At 46.3% G+C, this 22108-nt stretch overlaps 2 protein-coding genes across 5 annotated transcripts in view; one reads left to right on the top strand and one right to left on the bottom strand.

Moving 5' to 3' along the window:
- Positions 1 to 7048: 7048 nt before the first annotated feature.
- On the top strand, positions 7049 to 19485 carry LCTL (lactase like). Of its 3 annotated transcripts, XM_007127841.2 has the most exons (13): positions 7049 to 7202; positions 7606 to 7769; positions 8370 to 8457; positions 8767 to 8876; positions 9527 to 9655; positions 9759 to 9854; positions 11229 to 11283; positions 11379 to 11540; positions 14969 to 15243; positions 16011 to 16137; positions 16311 to 16510; positions 17395 to 17458; positions 19129 to 19485. In XM_007127841.2, the coding sequence occupies exons 1-13, from the start codon at positions 7049 to 7051 to the stop codon at positions 19242 to 19244; spliced, it is 1740 nt and encodes a 579-aa protein (XP_007127903.2). In that variant the 3' UTR covers positions 19245 to 19485. The 3 variants fall into 3 exon arrangements, with proteins under 3 accessions (XP_007127903.2, XP_054944022.1, XP_054944023.1); XM_055088047.1 differs by lacking the exons at positions 7049 to 7202; positions 7606 to 7769; positions 8370 to 8457; ... (1 more) ...; positions 16311 to 16510; positions 17395 to 17458 and having other exon boundaries at positions 9566 to 9655; positions 19129 to 19254; XM_055088048.1 differs by lacking the exons at positions 7049 to 7202; positions 7606 to 7769; positions 8370 to 8457; ... (2 more) ...; positions 16311 to 16510; positions 17395 to 17458 and having other exon boundaries at positions 9566 to 9655; positions 19129 to 19254.
- ZWILCH (zwilch kinetochore protein) overlaps positions 19339 to 22108 on the bottom strand; it is a 37888-nt gene continuing 35118 nt past the window's right edge. For both annotated transcript variants that reach the window (XM_007127839.3, XM_007127840.3), the window contains exons 18-19: positions 20740 to 20854; positions 19339 to 19422 (exon numbers count right to left, since the gene is read on the bottom strand). In XM_007127839.3, coding sequence (XP_007127901.2) covers positions 20766 to 20854 — 89 coding nt within the window. In that variant the 3' untranslated portion in view covers positions 19339 to 19422; positions 20740 to 20765. The remainder of the gene's footprint in view (positions 19423 to 20739; positions 20855 to 22108) is intronic.

Below are 22108 nucleotides of genomic sequence, written 5' to 3'. Positions count from 1 at the left end.
AAGAACAAGGAAAAGGGCCTTTTACCCTTTTTTCCTCCATATATTTCAGAGATGGTTGCCATTTCTTTGCAATGTGAATATATTCATATGTTTTCTGTATGGTTTTTTAAACTTAAAAATATATATATATATTTATTTATATTTATATATGTAATATATAAAAGCCTTAGAATCTTTCACTGTCTTTGAAATTTTGGATCCCTGGCGATTGTTTCAGGAAACTTCTGAGCCCATGTTTGGAATTTGTGGGTACTTCCTTCTTAGGAGGGAGTCGCCAGCAGGGCTCCGTGAGACCCTTTCTGTAGAAGGACCCAGGCTCCCCTCTTCCAAGATGGCGCTTCATCCCAGGTGATGTGCTCTGTGTAGCTCTGTCAGACCTGTCAGACCAGGACCCCAGACTTCCTCCACCAAGCCTGCTCCCTGCCCAGGGATGATCCCTTGCGCTTGCTCTCACACCTTCTGTGCAAGGATGAGGGAAAACAAAACCGAACCAAAAAAACCCTTCATTCCTTAAACAACTAGTATTCAATGCTGGATAAAAACAGACAAGATTAGACTCTAGTGAAGGGACAGACTCCAATCAGTCTCCTAAATAGGAGTGAAATGAGGTCTGCCCCAGATGCTCTGGAAGACAGACTCAGAGAATGTTCTGAGGAGAGAAAAGCTGAGAAGCCTTCTCCTCCATTTTTTTGTTTGTTTTTTTGCAGTACGCGGGCCTCTCACCGTTGTGGCCTCTCCCGTTGCGGAGCACAGGCTCCGGACGCGCAGGCTCAGTGGCCATGGCTCACGGGCCCAGCCGCTCCGCGGCATGTGGGATCTTCCCGGCCCGGGGCACGAACCCGCGTCCCCTGCATCGGCAGGGGGACTCTCAAGCACTGCGCTGCCAGGGAAGCCCTCTCCTCCATTTTTACCGAGACTCCTCCCCTCTCCTCACCCCACAATCTCACCCTTGCCGCCCTCCAACACCTGGAACTTGAAGGCTTGTCTGGGAGATCTGCAGCTGGCCCAGGGGCTCCCCACGAGCGAAGATGAGGGGAGAAAATGCAAGGCGGGACCTGGGAAATCACCAGCGGATGAGCCCAGACCAAAGAGCTCCGGTGGGGAAGCGCTGGCTAGCTGGGCAGCCTGGTCCTGGACACGTCACCATCATCATGGCTTGTTCCAGCCCTCCAAGACCACTATTCAGACCACCATCCCCTCCCCAACTTCTGCCTGCAGGGGTCCCAGGCAGCAAGGCCACTGGTGAGTGGGCTCTTTGGGTTTGGAATTGATGGTTTCACTGCCAGTGTCTGGACCAAGAAAAGAATTCTTCATATGTGTGCCCTCCAATACTCTGTGTGTGTGTGTGTGTGTGTGTACACACATGCATACTCTACACACAGGTTCATACTCCGTGGATAGGTTATCAATTCATTCCAGATTTACTGGAACAGCCTCAATTTCACATATTTGGCCACCACAAACCATTGAAATATCTTGAAAATTCCACTATGATTATGCAGAACTCCTTCAGTCTTGTTCCAAAAAAAGGATTTGAGAATCAGCTTGTAGAGTTGTATATACCTCAGCAGGATTTAAAAATAAGACAAGGAAATCGCAGAGAAGGGAGAGTAAGATGACACAGAAATGCATAACATGTCCTGTACACATGCTGGAAGCAGGCCACAAACATATCTCAGAATTTCCAAGCAGCCAGAAATCAGAGGGAAAGAAGATGACATGGATTCCTGCTTCTGAGACCCATGGGAATTTCCCCCAAAGTCCTCAGAAAGATGCAGCATGACTCAGTTCGAAAGAAACAAATTCATGTTCCATATCTTAACAGTGGTTTGGTTACACGTGACTGCATTTGTCAAAACTCACAGAAGAGTGCATTTAAGATTTGTGAGTTTCCAGACCTACTAGAGCATGGACTTGAGGACATGGGGAGGGGGAAGGGTAAGCTGTGACGAAGTCAGTGAGTGGCAGGGACATATATACACTACCAAATGTAAATTAGATAGCTAGTGGGAAGCTGCCGCATAGCACAGGGAGATCACCTCTGTGCTTTGTGACCATGAGAGGGGTGGGATAGGGAGGGTGGGAGGGAGGGAGACACAAGAGGGAAGAGATATGGGAACATATGTATATGTATAACTGATTCACTTTGTTGTAAAGGAGAAACTAACACACTATTGTAAAACAGTTATACTCCAATAAAGACATTAAAAAAAAAAAGATTTGTGAGTTTCACTGCAAGCAAATTTTACCTCGAAAACAAAAGAACCATAATATAGTTAATGATATGCCTACCAAAGGGTTTAGGGGTGAAGTGAACTGACACTCGCAGTTCATTTTTGAAATGCATCCCAAAAGTAAGATGAATTGCTGGGTGGAGAGAGGAAAAGAGGGATGGACGTGTGATAAAGCAAGTATAGTCTCAGTGGTGGGCACAGAGTGTGGGCAGTATAAATTTTCCATTTTTCTGTGTGTTTGCACATTTTTATAATACAGGGTAGGAGCTCAGAGAAATGAAGTGGACCTTGGACGTTACCATCAACACTTAGAAGGTAAAAGGCCCTGGGTTTTGTTCACAGAGCCAGAACTAGCAGCAGCCCTCAAAATCTGCTGACACCCTAGGCAACTTGCCCTCAGGCAGTGACTGGTGTTCTGGGGAGCGGAGCTTTGGCCTCAACGGACAGAGAGGCCTGGCTCCTGCAGAGCCCACAGCAAAGAGGGATTTTGGCATCTCCCAGACAAAGCTCTCCGATCATGGAAACCCCTTGTCAGAACATCAGGGAGCGTCTACGCTCTGAGGCTCTGTGCCTCGCCCAGAGAGCCCGTGAGTGGCAGAGCTGGATTTCAGCCTTCACAATATGATGGCATCGATGATGGAGATAGTTTTTTGTTTTTGTTTTTTGGCTGTACCACATGGCTTGCAGGATCTCAATCCCGGGACCAGGGATTGAACCTGGGCCATGACAGTGAAAGCGCTGAATCCTAACCGCTAGACCACCAGAGAACTCCCACGGAGATAGTTTTTTGGGGCTTTTCTCTCTGCCAGACACTGCATGAAGCATTTACATCTATCATGTCATTTAATGCTTAAATGACCCTATGAAGCAGGTACTATTGTCATCCCATTTATTTATTTATTCATTTATTTAGTTTTGGCCGTGTTGGGTCTTCGTTGCTGTGCGCGGGCTTTCTCTAGCTGCGGCGAGCGGGGGCTACTCTTCATTGTGGTGCGCGGGCTTCTCACTGTGGTGGCTTCTCTTGTTGCAGAGCACGGGCTCTAGGCGCGCGGCTTCAGTAGTTGTAGCGCACGGGCTTAGTTGCTCCGCAGCATGTGGGATCTTCCTGGACCAGGGATCGAACTTGTGTCCCCTGCATTGGCAGGTGGATTCTTAACCACTGTGCCACCAGGGAAGTCCCTGTCATCCCCTTTTATATATGAAAAATGGCTCAGAGAAATTCAGTAACTTGTATGGAACACTCAGCTGGCAGATGCTGAGCTGGGATTCAAAGATATACTTGACTCCAGAGACTCTGATCCTAACCACCTCCCTCTTCCGCTCCACAGGCCACTCTCCTCATCCCTCCCACCTTTCCCCCCACTCTTCTCCCAGTGGTTTGTCACAGAGGACTTGTCTGCTCCATCCTCAGAAGAAAACTCAGGAGAAAGTCTGACTCAGGCCCATAGTGCTCCTTATAAACCAAGCACTCCACTCCTGCCCCTGTACTCCTGCTTCCCAGGACAGCTCTGCACCCCAGGATGGGCTCCTTTCCCCAAGAGAAAGGAGACACACACACACACACACACACACACACACACACACACACACACACACACACACAACACCAACCAACACCCTGATGGGCTTAACCAGCCCCACTCTCATCCCTGCAAATCCCCTGCCTCCATCCCAGCCCAGCTCCTGCAGAGACAAGACAACCTGAAAACAGCCTGTCACCTCTTTAATGAACCCAGAGCTGAGGAAGACTCCAGACAGCTGGTAGCCAGCCTCCTTAGAGGAGAAAATGAAGGCCCAGAGAGGGGCAGTGGCTGGCCCAATGTCACACAGCACTAAACTTTGTCTCCTGGGACTTGTCCCCTTAGCTCCGGGCTGGGCAGGGCTGAGTTGGGCTGCAGAGCTGGTGGGAAGAAGTGAGGGTTGGATGGGGCCTAGAGGCCCCTTCCTCTCCAGAGAGAGAAAGATTAGCTCCTAGGACCAGGGAATAGAATGGCTGGGCCCTGCAGTGCCAGCAGGGATAGTAGCTCTCATTCTAGATAGGGAGCCTCAGTCCCAGAGAGAGGAAGTGCCTGTCACTGGAGCCCACGGCCAGTTCCTGGCGACATGGATCCCCAGTGTCCTTCCCACGCCAGCCCCTCGATTCCCTCGGAAGGATCCAGAGGTACAGAGCGGGCTGAGCTAAGCCTCTCCCATACCCACACCCACTGCGCCCCTGTGCCTTGGACCCATCAGTGCTCCCCCGGATGGAAGACCAGACAATTTGCTTTTACCAAGTCCCTTCCTAAAAGTCATAGAGCTTAGACTCTGGCCTGGGCCCTACAGAGGCTGCTTGCAGAGGGACCCCCACTCTGCAGCCCCTTGCGGGGAGGGAAAAGGGGGAAGATAAAGAGGCCCACCTATCCCCCAACACGCCTGCTCTTCAGCCAGGCCTGGCCTCCAGGGACTTTAGAACACCCCACCCACCCAAGGGAAGGGTTCTACCCTGGTTGCTCCAAGCCTCCGGCAGGGCCCAAGCAACCCTGGAGTGGGATGGGGTTGGGAGGAGTGAGGGTGGGTGGTGGCCACCCAGCTGTGAGGCCCACGTCCTTCCAGCTTGGAGCCTGTGGAGGAGAACGGGGATCAGACGGTGGAGACTGGGTCTGCAGTCAGACCCCAAGCAGCCCCTGGCCAGGCCGGCCTGACTAGCCCCTCCCTCATCACAAACACTAGGCCCCTGGCTCTGAGAGAAGGGGGCATTTTTCAGAGATGACATCAGGTCTTAAAGTTTTATGATTCCTGCCAACCTCAGCCTGGAGAGCAGAGTCCCCAGGGCCCACAGGCCTGGCGGGGCAGGTAGCAGCACCAGTGCAAATAGCGCACCACTGGCCTTGGACTCTCACGGCAGTCCACCCACAGAAGAGATGGCCACGAGGGTGACGTCCAGTGGTCTGCTCACCTGAGGCCACAGCCCTGCCTGGTCACTGTAGGACAGATGCAAGAGGAGAGAAGATACCAAGCTGCCAGGTCCCCAGACACACCTCAGAGCCTTTGCTCATGCTGTCCCCTCTGTCAGTTCCCATGCCTTACGTGCTCCATGCCATCTAGCGAGTGCTTCCACATCCTTCAAGTATCTTGTCCAATGTCCCCTGCCTCTGAAGCCAGCCCTACCTCCCTGCGCCTCTACAGTGTTCTGTCCATCCTTCCATTAGAGCCCTTATCCCTGGCACAGTGTTTATTTTTATTGATTGATTTGATTTGATTTTTGCACAGCGCTTAAAACCACCTTGCTTTCACACTCCCTCTGGCCTCCCTGTCCTGCAAGATCCCCAACCCCTGGAGGACTCAGACCAGGTCCCACCTCACTCTGGCAGAAAGAAATTCATCAACCACAAAGGGGTAATAAGACCTGCCCCGTTAAGGAGCTACAGCGGGGCTTAGCTGAAGGCAGGGTGGCTGGAGGTTGTGTGAGATGCAGGGAGCTGCAAGTGGGGGGGAGGGAGGGGAGGGATATGGAGAGGTGAGGGCACCATAGTGAAGGAAGCACAGTGGGGGACCTCCTTGGCAGCCTGGGTGGGGAGCAGGAGGCGCTGAGCTTCCAGGGAGGGTGTGATCTAGCTGCCACTTGTGATTTTTTTTTTGGCCATGCGGAGAGGCTTGTGGGATATTAGCTCCCAGACCAGGGCTCTATCGACCCAGGCCCACAGCAGTGAAAGCGCCGAGTCCTAACCACTGGACCGCCAGGGAATTCCCCAGACAGTCGTGATTCAATGAGTGAGTGAGTAAAGGAATGAATGAGGGATCCAGAGAGAGGAGGGTGATGTGGGAAAACCAAATTTACCTTCTACAGTGAACTTTCTCTGGCAGCAGGAAGGAGTGGACACAGAGACAGATGCCCACACACACTACTCCCCGCCCGACCACCACCTGGAGTTTCATAGGCTAAGATGGGCTGAAGGTGGCACACTGGGCCCAGAAGGGACCAGGGGACTGGGTCACTGCTCCTCTACCCTGGGAGGGGGCTGACTGGATGCCCCGGGCCCAGGGCCAAGCTGCCTGGCTGCTGACTCAGGCCCCGCTAGCCAGCTCAGCATTCCTGCCCTCCCCACTGAATTGGGGCTATTGAAGCTCTTTGTAGGGGGGTTAGGCCACTGGTCACACCCCCAACCAGAGCCTTCGCTGGGCTGAGGGCTGTGCTCTTGGGGGGGGGGCACACAGGCCCTGAGGGGGTCAGTCTGACAGTGCTCTGGCCACCAGCTGCTACTCTGGGGGTGTCTGGAACCGAGGACAATCCTGGGTAAGCTGGCTAGGCTGGCATCAGAGAGGGGAGCCCAGGGGAAGGGAATTGCCCTGACCCTTAGGACAGAAGACCCTGGGATGGTGACCCTGCTCATGACCCCCGGCTTGGGGAGGGGTCTGTCTCTTTGCATAGGCCACAGTGTGTAGGTGGGGTGCTGCAGGGGCTGTGTGGGTTGTCCTGCCAGCCCCATCAGACTGGAGCGTCCCTAAGGCAGAGTGGTTTCCCCATCATACTGAGGCCATCACAGGGTATAGGCTGGGTCTCCCCCATAAGACAGGGTTTGAAGCGTTGCCTATCAGACCCAGAGCTCCCCATGCCTGGTCTTTGTCCTCCTTAGTGTTTAACTTTGGAATCGTATCTGGAGCCCAGCCTCAGCCTGAGCTGGTGGGTCCCAGCAAAGCCAGGGACTAGCTGACCCCAGAAGAGCCAACGCTTCTCTAGATAAAGCGCCTCCACCTCGTCCCACCTCCTCCCCTCCTTTTTCCCCAAGCCAGGATCTTCCCCCTAAGCCCTGGCTGCATGGGCCTACACCTGTCAGATGTGCTTTTTCGGGTATGGGGGAGAGCTGGGTGCCATGAAGCCAGTGAGGACTGTCACTCTTTGGTGGGTGCTACTGCTGGTGTCCAGGCTGGGGGCCACCAGGAAGGAATCCCTAGAAGAGGCCTCCTTCTACTATGGAACCTTCCCACTTGGTATGTCCACTCCTCCGTTGGTCTGTCCATCTGTCCATTTGTCTGTCAGCTTGCCTACCTTGGCTGACTTGTCAAGGAGTTTGGTGTTTTAGCTTCTTTATAGGTAGGATGGGGAAAATAACTCCATGTAGTTGTTCCGAAATAAAAGAAGTTCCTAACAGATTTTTTTTTAAGTTACTGTATAGATAGTAAATGCAAATCAGAGCTAAAATGGTGCAGATAAATGCATTTAACGTATTGTGTCTCCCCTCGCCCTACCACACATGCTCCCACTCCTAGGGAGACAGGGCAGGCTGCTGGGGAGGGGGCTTGCCTTGTGGCCTGGGAGGCACAGCCCAGGGTCCCAGTACTGGGTGGGGAGTGGGAAGGGACTCAGAGCCCAGCTTGGGGTCTCCATTTGCAGGCTTCTCCTGGGGCGTGGGCAGTTCCGCCTTCCAGACTGAGGGCGCCTGGGACCAGGACGGGAAAGGGCCCAGCATCTGGGACACCTTCACGCACAGTGGGAAAGGGAATGTGCTTGGGGAGGAGACTGCAGACGTGGCCTGTAACGGCTACTACAAGGTCCAGGTGAGTGATGGGTGAGCATGTGTGTATATGATTGAGCATCACCTAGGGAGAGTTGGGAGGTGACAGACATATTGGGGGAACCCAAGTGACAATGTCAACCAAGTGCTCTGCTAAACATCCCCAATCCCAGTGCAGCCGAGCGGGGAGGGGTCGGTGGTGACTGGGGCTTGGGGAGGGAGGGCCAGGATGTGGGAAGGTGGATGAAGGAGGAAAGGAAAGCTGGGCCCCACCTGAGCCAGTGCCTTAGTCTAAGAGATGGGCAGCTGAAGGGCTGAGGCCATGACCCCAGGGCCTACAGGCCACAGTAGCCTGAACCCCTGGTCCCTGCATGGGAATGGGCCCCCTGTGGAGAGAGCGGGACCAGCTCATCCTCTGTCCCTTTGCTCAGCACCCACTTTCCTCTCTGGATTGGGGATCCATCACCCTGATGGATTTCTCAAAGCATCCTCATATCCTGCATTTTACTTGACTCCTGGCATAGCCCCAGGAGGAAGCGGGGGCAGGTGGCGTCACGCCTGTTGCATAGATGAGGAGTACGTACAGGAGGAGCCTTGGTGGGGTCCGGCTGACCCTGCCCTGCACCCACCCCTTTCTGCACAGGAGGACGTCGCTCTGCTGAGGGAGCTGCACGTCAGCCACTACCGGTTCTCCCTGTCCTGGCCCCGGCTCCTGCCCACCGGTGTCCGAGGTGAGCTAAGGCCACACTGCCCCAGCCCAGGAGTGGCCCCTTTTGGCCGTGTTGGCTTTGCGGGGACACCACAGAGTCCTGGGTGGGGAGAACAGCCCATGAGCACGGTTTCCCCAGCAGCAGCTCTCACGGGTTCTGCAGGTAGCTGGGCTCCCAGCAGTAGCTATTCCACCATCTGAGACCCGAGTGCCGGTGGGCTGAGGGTGCCTTCAGGCCTACAGAAAGCTCCAGGGCCCAGGAATAGTGCACTTCAGAAGGTCAAGGCCAAGGTCCTTTCTCATCATGTCCCCCCTTTTATTTCGCCTTCAGCTGACGGGGTGAACAAGAAGGGAATCCAATTCTACAGTGACTTCATTGACGCCCTCCTGAAGAGCAACATCACCCCCATCGTGACCCTGCACCACTGGGATCTCCCACAGGTGAGGCTGCTCAGGCTCAGAGGCCCAAGGGGAGCTCAGCTCAGCAGGAGGGAGCCTGATCTGGGCACTTGGGGTTGCCAGGGTGGGGGCAAAGGCTGGGGTCTGGGCTCTGGCTCGGGACAGGAAGATGGCAGGGAGTGAAGAAGAAATCTCCCAACTTACCCACGGCAGGGAGGTCCCACTGGTTTAACATGTTTGTAGTAAGTGGTAAGTGCAGATTTTGATGTTTTCCAAAACATTTGGCCTGGAAACGACAACTCAGACTATAAAGAAAGAAGCATCTTTTGAGTAAGAGTTGATGGAATAATGAGTAAGTTTGTTTAGCCTTTTCTCCCCCAGGTTGTTAGAACTGTATGTGCTCATATACGAGCGCCCCCTCCCAGGCGATTTCCATAAAGCCTCAACATGCTTAAGAACCTCACAGTTAGACATCACTATTCAAGCAGTTTTTTCATTCGTTCAACAAGGCTCTGTGGAGATCACGGCCCAGCTGGCAGAGGAGCCGCTTATGTACCTCTCTGTGACACAGGGTGGTGGGAGGTCAGAGGACAAGACATTGGCTTCAGGGAGGTGATGGGGAGGAGATGGAGTACTATTAATGCTTTAGAGGGTTGGGGCACCTGCTTCTCTCTCCACCCCTCTGTTTGCAGCTGCTCCAGGTCAAGTATGGCGGGTGGCAGAATGTGAGCATGGCCAACTACTTCAGTGATTACGCCAGCCTATGCTTCGAGGCCTTTGGGGACCGGGTGAAGCACTGGGTCACTTTCAGTGATCCTCGGGTAAGCAAGGCCCCCCTCCAGGTGGGAAAACCCACTTTCCAGGCAGGAGTGTACCCTGCCTGGGGTACACAGGTCCTGTGGTCCCCACTTGCCATCCCTGCAGACAATGGCAGAAAAAGGCTACGAGACGGGCCACCACGCACCTGGCCTGAAGCTCCACGGCACAGGCCTGTACAAGGCGGCACATCACGTCATTAAGGTGAAGTGGGTCCTTCTGGGAGTGAAGGCTGGGTTCAAGGTGGAAGGGTGAGTCCCAGTGACAGCTGAGCCCACCCCAGGTCCCGAGTCTGAGCCCAGTCCTCTGCCACCTCACCTTAACAGGGTCCCCTTCCCTTCCATGAGGATCTATGAGGTAGTGTCCTGTCATCCAGGACTCTGCTGGACACTGCAGCCCAGACAACACCGTGACTGCTCCCTAGAGCTTGCAGTCTAGCCAAGGGGCTGGAGCACATGCATGTGAAAACTTGTCACCTACAGGTCTAAACTCTTTGTGAGGAATGGTGACAGGAGGAAGTGGGGGATGACAGTGAGCTAGGGGCTAACACCTTCAGTGACTGAGCAAAGTCACTGGAGGTTGGTGAAGGACAGCAGCAGGAAGGGGTTAGGAGTGCTTGTCTGATAGCACGGACTTCAAAGGACCTGGAGTTTTTGAAGGAGGAAGGAGAAATCGTTTGGAAGCAGCAACAAAGAGCAAGGCAGACACTCTCCTAAGGTATGTGGGGTGTGAGGGGAAAAAGTGGCGTCTGCTGGAAAGAGCTGCCGTGGCTGCGGTCTTTAGGAGCAGTCAGGCTCAGTTAGGGCAGAAATTGAGGGGGACATTGAGAGGAGATAACGACGGGTGAATTACAAGGCTATTGGAAAGGCTTGAGAAGCAGGGGAGGGGATTGGTCACATTCCAGGACATATATGAGGGTCCAGGTGATGATGACTGGGGAACAGGGGTGCGAGTCCTGATGGCCCCAGTGGACTCTCAACAGAAGGTGGACAATCTGATCAAGCGGGCAGGCAAGGGATCACCGGGGACATACCAGACCCTCAAATTCATGTCAGCAAGAGAACTTTCTCATCTTTCCCTATTTGGCTTAGGATTTCTTAAACTGTGAATATTTAAAGGGCAGGGCTCTGAAGATATCAGTGGGTCCCTGGGAGAGAATATGGAGAGAAGGCAGGTTGGCACATTTTGGATTCTGTTTCTCAAGACTGTTTCAGATGCTTGGTATTACCTTTTCCTAACTTCCTGAGCACGTATGCTGAGAGCACTGCCTAGTTACTACAGAGGACAACCAGGAACAAAACAAGACACGTTAGCAAACATCTTAGAAACAATAAATAACACAAAGTGGTGGCTTATGTGTTTATGCCAGATTTAGAGCAAGTTTCCTCCACAGCACAAAGAAAATGGAGGTCAGAGGAAGGGAGACTATGGATTAGGCTAATCAAGGCTGGACTCATGAAAAGGATAGGACTTAAAATGATCTCTAGAGTTAGGAAGGAGAGAAAGGCCACCTTGGGTTGAAAGGGAGGAGAGAAATGAATGAGGCAGGTACCTCCGATGGACTCCTTTCTCTTCCAGGCCCATGCCCAAGCCTGGCACTCCTACAACAACACATGGCGCAGCAAGCAGCAAGGTGAGCCCCGCCACCATGTGTGCTGAGAACAGACGGGTGACCAGAGGAGCAATGTCACTCTGCCTGCCACCCCCTTTTCTTTCTCTTCTTATAAGGTCTGGTGGGGATTTCATTAAACTGCGACTGGGGGGAACCTGTGGACATCAGTAACCCCAAGGACATAGAGGCTGCCGAGAGATACCTACAGTTCTGCCTGGGTTGGTTTGCCAACCCCATTTACGCCGGTGACTACCCACAAGTCATGAAGGACCATATCGGTGAGCCACGTCACGTTTTGAAGACTCCAGATACCACAGCAACAGTATTGAGCTCAAGTGAAATGACCGAAAGGCAGGGGGATAGAAGAACACGCTGGGTCGGTTTGGGTGAGGCACTCGAGGGATTACCCAGCTCCCAAAGAATTTAGAACTGGTTATTCAAACTGGGAGGGTGGGGGACATCCAAACAAATTCCTAGACCTGGAAATTGAGAATTTCAGAATCCAGGGGAAAAAAATTAGCAATTCTCTAGGCTGCTCTTTTTTTTTTTTTTTTTTTTTTTTTTTTTGTGGTATGCGGGCCTCCCTCTGTTGTGGCCTCTCCCGTCGCGGAGCACAGGCTCCGGGCGCGCAGGCTCAGCGGCCATGGCTCACGGGCCCAGCCGCTCCGCGGCATATGGGATCTTCCCAGACCGGGGCACGAACCCGCGTCCCCTGCATCGGCAGGCAGACTCTCAACCACTGCGCCACCAGGGAAACCCAGGCTGCTCTCTTTTGTGTTCTGTTCTCCTGTCTCCTCCTCCCCACTCCACTCCATCCAACTGTAGTGAAGTAGGAGTGAGAAGTCAAAGACACAGTCATGGGTGGAGTGAGTCCTATTGCTGGTTCTTTCTGCCACTTGAGAAATACTTTCCAAGCTCTAGTTTCCACAGTGTCAGAGAAGAGAATAAAGACAGAGCTCACAAGGCTGTATTAATTTCGATGCTTTTAACTGCCACATAACAGAAAACTCCAAATAAAATGGCTTGAAAAGTAGGGGATGTATCATCTCACCTGAAATCCAGAAAAGGATAATCCACAGCTAATTAATCCAGCCCTCAGGGTTGTCTTTGAGAACCCAGACTCATTCCATCTTTCCACTCTGGCACTTTTAGCTAGCTCATCAGCCACTCCCCAAGGCCACAAGATGGCTGTAGTAGCTCCAGGCATCACCTTCACACATCACCACCCTGAGGCAGAAAAAAAGGGAATAGTACTATCATACCTGTTTTTAACAAGGAAAATCTTCCCAGGAAACAGCGTCTACTCCCAGCTGACTTCCCGCTGTGCCTCAAGGGACAGAACTGTCAAATGCCCCAAGGTGCCCTACACCACCAGGGCTAGAGCCTCAGAGCCTGGGGAGGGGTCAAGACTCCCAGAAAGGATGTGGCCCTTTGGAAGGGGATGAGAAAAGAGGGCATGGAAGAAGACAGGCATGGGCCTATTGGGTAGGCAACCAGCAGTGTCTGGCCATAGGAATCTAAACATATAATTGTGATTTAGAGGTATCAGCCCACACCTCCCTAAAAAAGACAAGGATGACAGTGAAATACGCTATATCTCACACATCAAGGCTATTTTAGATGTTTGACTAAGAATGTTTCAACATTTCAAAAATTTCCCTTTCTAAAGCACCATTTATCAAGACTTGTCTGGAGTAGGAGGCAGCAAGTTCTAATTCCAACTCTGCCACTAATCAGTGAGCGATTCTGGGCAAGGTGCTTCACCGTGTCCTGTCTGTCTTATCACCTAAAAATGAAGGGATTAGACAAAATAATCTCTAAAAATCTTTTGACAATAACCAGTTCTGTGACATGTTCTGTACACATACACTCAAAATCTTGAGACTGATTTCCTCAAGATGCGTAAGGAAAAAGCCCTCACGATGGGACAGTGCCCGTATGGAACATTCCTGCAGACACACCCCATCATTCACATGCTGTTTGCTCTCTTGGGACCCTCAGAGGCCACTGCAGGCGCTACAAGATTGTACTAAAAAGCCAAATTGATTACCTATCATAGAACAATTCTTGGGCTTAAAGCCAATAATCCCAGACCCCACCATCTCCAACTCTATGATAATTCAAGTGGGAACAGGGCTCAATTTTTCCCTTAAACAATGTGGAAAGAAGGATCCTCTAAGTAGTTTTTTCTTTTTCTTTTCTTTTGTTTCAGCATTATTAAGTATAACTGACAAATAAAACAGTTAATATTTTCTTTAGTAGTGAAATCATTCTGCCTGAAATCTCATTCACAAATTACTTCCAGGCATCTCAGAAGCACCCCTTCATTCACAATAAATGTATGAAGAAAGGTAATTCTAGACGAGTGCTGTCCAGTAGAACTTTTGGTGATCATGGAAATGTTCTGTATGTCCTATATCTGTGCTGTTCAATATGATAGTCTGTAGCCATTTGCGTCTATTCAAATTCAAATTAAACAAAATTAAAAATGGAATCCTTCAGTGTGACTGAGTTGAAGCTGCAGTCACATTAGCCATATTCCAGTAGCCACGTATGGTGAGTGGCTATTGTAGTAGACACTACAGTGACAATTCCTGTGGTTTTTCTCGTTACTACATGTAACTGAAAGTAATAACATGCTAATAATTTAAAGGAAGTTAATAATACAATCTTTTCACTCATTTAATCTAAGCCAGCAGTCTCTTTGGAAACATTTTTATGGCTACATTTTAGATCAACTCATAAAAATGTTACTTCTCTTTATACATTGATTTAAAACTTTTTTTGCATAGATTATACAAGGACATGTTTCACATGTTTTGAAGTACAAAAAAGTGAAAAGTTAAGCTTCCTCCCCCCTCCCACCCACTGCTCCTATCCTCCCCAGAAGGAAGTACACTTCCAGAGATGCACTGTGCACGTGTGAGCAAGAACACTGCTGCTCGGTATGTGTATATACTTGCATGTACTGTATGTACGCAACACTCTGCATCTTTGTTTCACTTGAGCATCCATCTTGGCACTCGTCCTTGTTGGTGTATGAAGCACTGCCTCATTCATTCTCATGGCCGCATAGTGTGGTACTGATGGATATCCCATCACGTTTTTAACCAGTCTCTCCTGACAGACCTTCAGGTTGCTTCTAATCTCTTCCTACTCAATCTGTAATGAAGATCCTTGTACATACATCCTTTTACATGAGTAAAGTGTAAGATAAGCAGATTTAGAATTGGTCGGTGAAAGGACACACACTTTTACAATTTTGAAAGACAGGACAACATTGCCCAACATAAAGGTGATGTTAGCTTACACTACAACAAGGCCTGAACGTGACCGTGTCTCTCCCCACACTACCACTGGCCTCCAGTTCCCTTCCCAGAGCCAAGCAAAATTACCAATTTTTGATGAAGGAATAACCTAGTTCTTTTTTCCAGATGGCGACACAATTGTCCACACACAAGTTACTGAGTAATCTGTGAAAATATTACTTTTAAGCAATATAAACTTAAAAATTTTTGGCTAGCATTCAAATGTCAAAATTCCAGTTTGAAAGGCTAAGGTTATAATTTCCACACAGATGAATTCCAACGCCCAGGATCTGGATAACAGCTTTCATGTCAACATGCCACTATCATCATGGTACATGACAAGAGAATGATTGTGAGAAAATAAAACTTGGTTCAATTCTATTTTCTTCTCTCATTAGGAAGAAAGAGTGCAGAGCAAGGCCTGGATATGTCGAGGTTACCGGTGTTCTCACTCCAGGAAAAGAGCTACATTAAAGGCACATCTGATTTCTTGGGATTAGGTCATTTTACGACTCGGTACATCACAGAAAGGAACTACCCCTCTCGCCAGGGGCCCAGCTACCAGAACGATCGTGACCTAGTTGAACTGGTTGACCCAAACTGGCCTGATCTGGGGTCTAAATGGCTACATTCTGTGCCATGGGGATTTAGGAGGCTTCTCAACTTTGCTCAGGTGATTATTACATTAAGCTAAAGGACACTTTTTACCTGAATTCATGTTCTTATAGTATAAGCTCAGGTGCCTAAATTTTAAAGCTAATTAAAAAACCCAGTTACTTATACTTCAGAAGCTACTCGATATAGGCCTTAAAGAAAGAGAAAGAAAGGAAAGAAAGGAGGGAAGGAGGGAAGGAGGGAAGGAAGGAAGGAAGGAAGGAAGGAAGGAAGGAAAAGAAAGAAAGAGGAAAAGAAAGAAAGAAAACAACAAAAAAGACTAACGTGGACTTCTCTAGTGGTCCAGTGGTTAAGACTCGGTGCTTCCATTGCAAGGGGCACGGGTTCGATCCCTGGTTAGGGAAGTAAGACCCTTCATGCCACACGGCATGGCCAAGAAAAAAAGATGAATGTCTACTATGAATAATCATATATATAGATCATATACATGGTTATTATACATTATATTCATGTAATATGCACATATTTCATATTATACATATGTCTATATATTATATACATATTTATATATAAAACTTTAAAATTCTTATCTCATATTTATTTTGCTGCTCTTCTCACCTGTACTGGAATATGTGGCAAAGAACAAGACCTGAAGCATACTTTCTCTAAAATGATGCTTTGTCAAGAAATATATTCTTCTATATGAACTTGCCTCCTGCCTACATTCATCTCTAAATAAACATGTTAACTGGCATCTACTAAATGCTAAACACACCCAATTAGAATATGGCAGCCTTCAATAAGTGTTCCCATGATTCCTTTCAGACTCAATACGGCAATCCACCCATATATGTGACAGAAAATGGAGCATCTCAAAAATTACACTGTACCCAATTATGTGATGAGTGGAGAATTCAATACCTTAAAGGATACACAAATGAAATGCTAAAAGGTGAGATACAAACCGTCTTTACATATCTTTCTATTTAACTTGGGCAAAATTTGATAATACACGATTGACTAAAATGTGTTTCTAAATCTCATAGATGAAAACATTTAACACTATCTTCGCACTACTATTTTTCCAAGAAAATGAAATATATTAAAAATGGAATGTCTTTGCAGCTATCAAAGATGGTGCTAATATAAAAGGGTATACTTCCTGGTCTCTGTTGGATAAGTTTGAATGGGAGAGAGGATACTCGGATAGATATGGATTCTACTATGTCGATTTCAACAAGAAAAATAGGCCGCGCTATCCAAAGGCTTCAGTTGAATATTACAAGAAGATTATCACTGCCAATGGGTTTCCCAATCCTCAAGAGGTAGGAATAATTATCAGTGTTACTCATTCTGGATTTTAGAACAGCTAGGCAGCTGGGGTGCAGAGTCTGGCAAGTGGGCCCATTGTTTCTTCCCCTTTCACCACCTCTCTGCTTATTTGCTTAGAATGGGGTAAGGACACTGTAAAATGCAATCCTAGCACACAGAGCATTAAGGGCAGACTAGGGTTATGCAGGAGTCCTGTTTACTTTAGGTTATGACAGTCAACAGAAACTGTGATTTAAATGTTATCCTAAATGTTGTATCTTAATGCAAACAAATACTGCCTATTCTTCAACATACATGAAAAGTTAAGTAAATTGAATATATAATGACCATATAATCTTCACTTCTTTTCCCACCAAATTGTACAGTGATACAAATGCACTGGTTCCAAAATGAGATTAAAAGTAATAATTTAAAAAATCCTTTAAAACCTCCCATTTTCAATAACCTACAAATTTTTCTATCAGCTCTCTATTCTGTATGCTGCTGCACCTAATGGCAGGGAATATAAATTGTAATTTAGAGTGTCTTAATTAAAAAAAAACTCATTTGTTTATCAACATTCTTTAGAGTGAGCCTAGTGGGACTATAAATAGAAGCAGTGACTGATAACTATCAGGTATTCACTAGTTTTGCATTACTAGAAAAGACAGTAATTGCATTATTAGAAAAAGATAGCTAGATTATAAGCTCAAGAATAAAAACTCTGTTCTTTGGCTCCCTCACAATGATGCACATAGGCATTCAATAACTATTAACTGATTTAAACTACGAGCAGATTAAAAAAATATATTTCTTACCCCATATTATTCCAAACATGATTTCAAACAGCAAAAAACTAGTTTAACACAACTTTACTTATCAAGTGGGTTTTTATTAGGTGGAAAGTTGGTACCTCAAAGCCTTGGAAACGTGCTCTATCAACAACCAGATGCTTGCTGCAGGTGAGTTTAATTCTTTGATAATTAAACCATGTAATTACGTATGTAATGGTATTACCAAAATCTCAAAATGTGGACCCACCTTAAGTCAATCTTCCAAAACCACATGATTAGAAATGGACTTTCCTTTACTTTGAAGCAATGTCAAATTTCTATCAGCACTTAAAATATTTTTAAAAAATCTACCATGAAAAAGAAATATCTACTCTAGTTTGATTCTGAATCATACTGTAAATTTATAAATCTATTTATAAATTTATCTACTCTAGTTTGATTCTGAATCATACTGTAAATTTATAAATCTACTATTGTGTTATAGTGGGCTTTGTTGGAAGGAGGGAGAAATTCAACCATTATACCAAATGGAATGAAGAAAAATCAAACACTCTAGATATTATATTCACTCATTCAGCAAGTAATTATGAAGCAGTCACTATTGACTCAAGGGTGTTTTAAGCCCTGGGGACATAGCAATAAACAACAAGGTCCCTGCTCTCACAGAAGGCATTTCTAATGCAATAGGATCTAAAAGGATCAGAGATGTAGAATAACCAGGAAGTAACCATGCATCAAGAAATGCCGACGCATATCATTTGTTTCTTTGAATTTTGTCTTTCTCTCTATATAAGGGCAACCAGAGAAATACACTTCCTGTTTGTTTGTTTGTTTTTTTTGCGGTACGCGGGCCTCTCACTGTTGTGGCCTCTCCCGTTGCGGAGCGGAGGCTCAGCGGCCATGGCTCACGGGCCTAGCCGCTCCGCGGCATGTGGGATCTTCCCGGACCGGGGCACGAACCCGTGTCCCCTGCATCGGCAGGCGGACTCTCAACCACTGAACCACTAGGGAAGCCCACTCTTCCTGTTTTAATGAATTCATCTTCCATGTGGTATCAGAGGTGGAAAATGCTAGACCAAATCCTACCAATTCAACTATTTTTACAGGCCAACATACCACTGTCCCCTCCCCCCTCATCTAAATAATCAGGCAAATACTAAAGATGTATATTCCACTAAACTAAAATAAACTTAATGTAGAGACATGAGGTAGAATTTACTGTTGCGCCCATGAGCTCCATGAGAATTGGGCCTGTGCCTTATTTATCTCAGTAACCAAGGGTGCCTGGCACAAAACTTAAAAGCAGGTATTTCGTAAATGTCCACTACAATGTGAATGCACATGAAATATGCTTATTATTTAACTCCTAAAGACTGTTTAGTTGTGTTAAGAATGACCATAAAAATTTTCAATGCAGAAATTCCTATACCTCTTAAGATATACAATAAACATTTTTGAAAGGATGCAAATGTTTTCCAAGGAATTTTCTTTCCTAAATCCCCCCAAAGAGAATTATAGAAACTGAGGAATATGGCTGCTAATATTCTGAGTAAGCACTAGCATTGACATACATTTAGACTTTATTACAGTACCTATGGAAGAACCAAATTTAAGCATTCTTAATCCATATTTTCTGAAATATCTTACAAAGCCCTCACATAATTTTTTTTATAACATTTAATTTACCAGGTTCTCTTTTATAGCAAATGAGAATAATTAGCAAGTGTGATGATGCCATTTTCCAAGTTTATCCAGACAACTGAAGCTTTCAGGATGAAGCTGCATTCACCAAAATGACCACATTCTCATCTGCCATGTTGCTCTCTCTCCCTCCGCAGAGCCTTTTCTAAGTTACATGCAGATCATGACGGAGATCATGGTACCTACAGTCTGCACCCTCTGTATACTAATCGCTGCAGTTCTCCTGATGCTTCTGCTGCGGAGCCTGAGCTGAGACAGGGTCATCCATTTTGTAGCTGCATCTTTCACAGAGAACCTTCGGGATCTTCTTCAGGGTCTTCCTCCTTTTTCTCCTTCGAAGTTTTACATACATCTGTTTTCAGGTTCTGTGATAATTACCTTCCCACCACCTCTCTCTCTCTCTCTCTCTCTCTCTCTCTCTTTGGCTTGAGCTGGGATTGAAGAATTAGAAAATAAAAATAAGCGTAAATGAAATAAAAATCACCTGTTATCTCACCCCTCTCAAAGTCAATGTTAATATTTTGCTGTATATTATACATTGATTTTCATTTTGCAAAAAGGGATCACAGTGCACAAACTGTCTTGTAACTTATTTTAAAATCTGTCTGGAAATATTATTTTAATGTAGAAATGATTGCCACATTAGCACTGACCTACACATACGGACAAAGTCAATCCTTTAGATATAATAGTTCTTTCAGACTGTAAATCCTATCAGGCAACCATGAAGAAGCATTAGGTGGGTACCAAGTAAATGAGCATATATATTTTTCTAAAAGAAATTTTCTTATGCTAAATTACTCAATGAAATACCTCAAAGAAATATTATATATTATTTAATTTATATATCTTCTCTGTAACTAAATATTCTGGTTTTTTTAAGTCCATTTTATTCTTAACTATGCTAAAATGCTAAAATTAATATCCATCTATTTGGGTACAAAACACTGCTTAAGAGAAAGAATGATGTTAGGCATTTTATTCATTATCTGATTCTACTTAATGTTGTTTGTGAAACACAAAAACAGTTAGATCGTAGAAAAGGCTATTCCATTAATTCTTTTGGTTAATACTACCTCAAGTTAAACATTTTATTTTATTTTATTTTATTTTTTTGTAGTATGCGGGCCTCCCTCTGTTGTGGCCTCTCCCGTCGCGGAGCACAGGCTCCAGACGCACAGGCTCAGCGGCCATGGCTCACGGGCCCAGCCGCTCCGCGGCATGTGGGATCCTCCCAGACCGGGGCGCGAACCCGGTTCCCCTGCATCGGCAGGCAGATGCACAACCACTGCGCCACCAGGGAAGCCCAAGTTAAACATTTTAAAAACGGTATTTACATCTGGGATTTAGTCCTACAATTGGGCTGGGTTACAACTGTTTTTAACAAAACTTTGCTTTCAATGTCAAATTGGCATGCCTGTTTAGGGTTTTTCTCTTCCATCAATGGTTTTGAGACCAAACCCTCCTTCTACTATATATACAGATTTCAAATGCAAAGACATTACCACTCAAAAAAATTTTTTTCATTTCTCCGGTTTTAGGATTAAACTGTCAGTTGACTACAGAAGGTAGAAAGGAAATTAAAGATTTGCACTGCTCAGTAACACCTGGTAAGCCTTTTATGTGATTACTAATAATCCATATTCCAAATGTATTAAATCAGCATTTATGTTGTAGAAAGAAAAAAAGAAAAAAGGTATTTAAGACATTATAAAGTATTTGCAGAGAACAAAAAGTGAACATACTACCTTACAGAGGGCCCCATCAGCACACTTCACTTGAAATGCACCTGGCTGCAGGTAACGATGTTAGTAAAGGATATCCTTTCTTCCAGGCTACTGTTTAATGTTAATTCAGAAAAATCTATAACCAGAGAGAGAGATCAGAATTGAATTCATCAACAATTCATTGAATTGTTCTTCTGCTAAGTTACTGCTGAATTTTACAACAATCAAGAGGTAGTCTGAATGATGTGTCTTCTACTTTAAAAGAACTTGTTAGACAAAAATCAGCAAAGACAATTCCTTTTAATAGTCAACCCTCTTGATGCATTGAAAACATGACTAAACAAACTAAAGTAGATTTTTTAAAATTATATATTTGGGGGGAATTCCCCGGCAGTCCAGTGGTTAGGACTCCACACTTCCACTGCTGGGGGCCCAGGTTGGATCCCTGGTCCAGGGAACTAAAATCCCACAGGCTGCACAGTGCAGCCAAAAAAAAAAATTATGTATTTTTAATTTGGTAAGCTACTGCTCTATTTTTTAATGCCTCCTCCACTACAGTTAAATATAACTGTCTTCTTCCAATCATAATATATATTTCAGAAACATTTTCTATGTAGGATTTATAGTCTTAGGGCTAGACACATATCCATTTTTTTCTCCTGAAGATTGTTGTATTTCAAAATCAAATAATACAATTAACATTTAGACGAGATCATGTCCACTTCCTTGTGAGTCAACATTTTGGTTTCCATATTCCCACCATTACCAGCAATCATTTGCTGAGCACCCACTGGGTGAGCAGCACTCTACTGGACACTGTTTTTCTCCCCCATTAACTCCAAGTCATTATTCTCCTTTCCCAGGGCAGCTAAAAGTACACTTTTCTCTCTTCAGTCTTCCTGCTTTTGATGTCAACTGTTTTACTCAAGAGCATCATACCGTTAGGTATCTTGAAAAGCTAGTATTTGACCTAAGTACTCAGTCCAATGAAATAGAAAGTCTAATTTTGTAAATGCCTATGATCTTTGGCCAAAAATAAATGATTATTGGACTTGAATATCTACAACTGAAGCTTTGTTTGAATAATCTATGACTTTTACAAATGAAGTCCTCCTTTAACAGTGGGTCTTGGTTTGGGCCAAAGGTCACTGAATAATTTCTAGACAAACACATCAAGAATACATAATGGGTAGAAGAGGTTATGAAGTTCAAGTCAAAATGGAGTGTTAGTGTGTTTCCAAGCACGTAAATATATGATTTCATAAAAATTCCTAATTTCCATAAAAGGAGTCACTGGACCAATACATTAGCAAATAGTTTTAACTCTAACATTCAAAACAACTTTCATTCTTTTTTGAAGCAACCTGCATTAAAGACTCTAGAAGATAGG

This window comes from Physeter macrocephalus, chromosome 11 (assembly GCF_002837175.3).
Source record: "Physeter macrocephalus isolate SW-GA chromosome 11, ASM283717v5, whole genome shotgun sequence".
Taxonomy (NCBI): Eukaryota; Metazoa; Chordata; class Mammalia; order Artiodactyla; family Physeteridae; genus Physeter; species Physeter macrocephalus.
The sequence above is the reverse complement of the archived record's forward strand: the minus strand, read 5'-3'. Positions and strand labels throughout refer to the sequence as shown.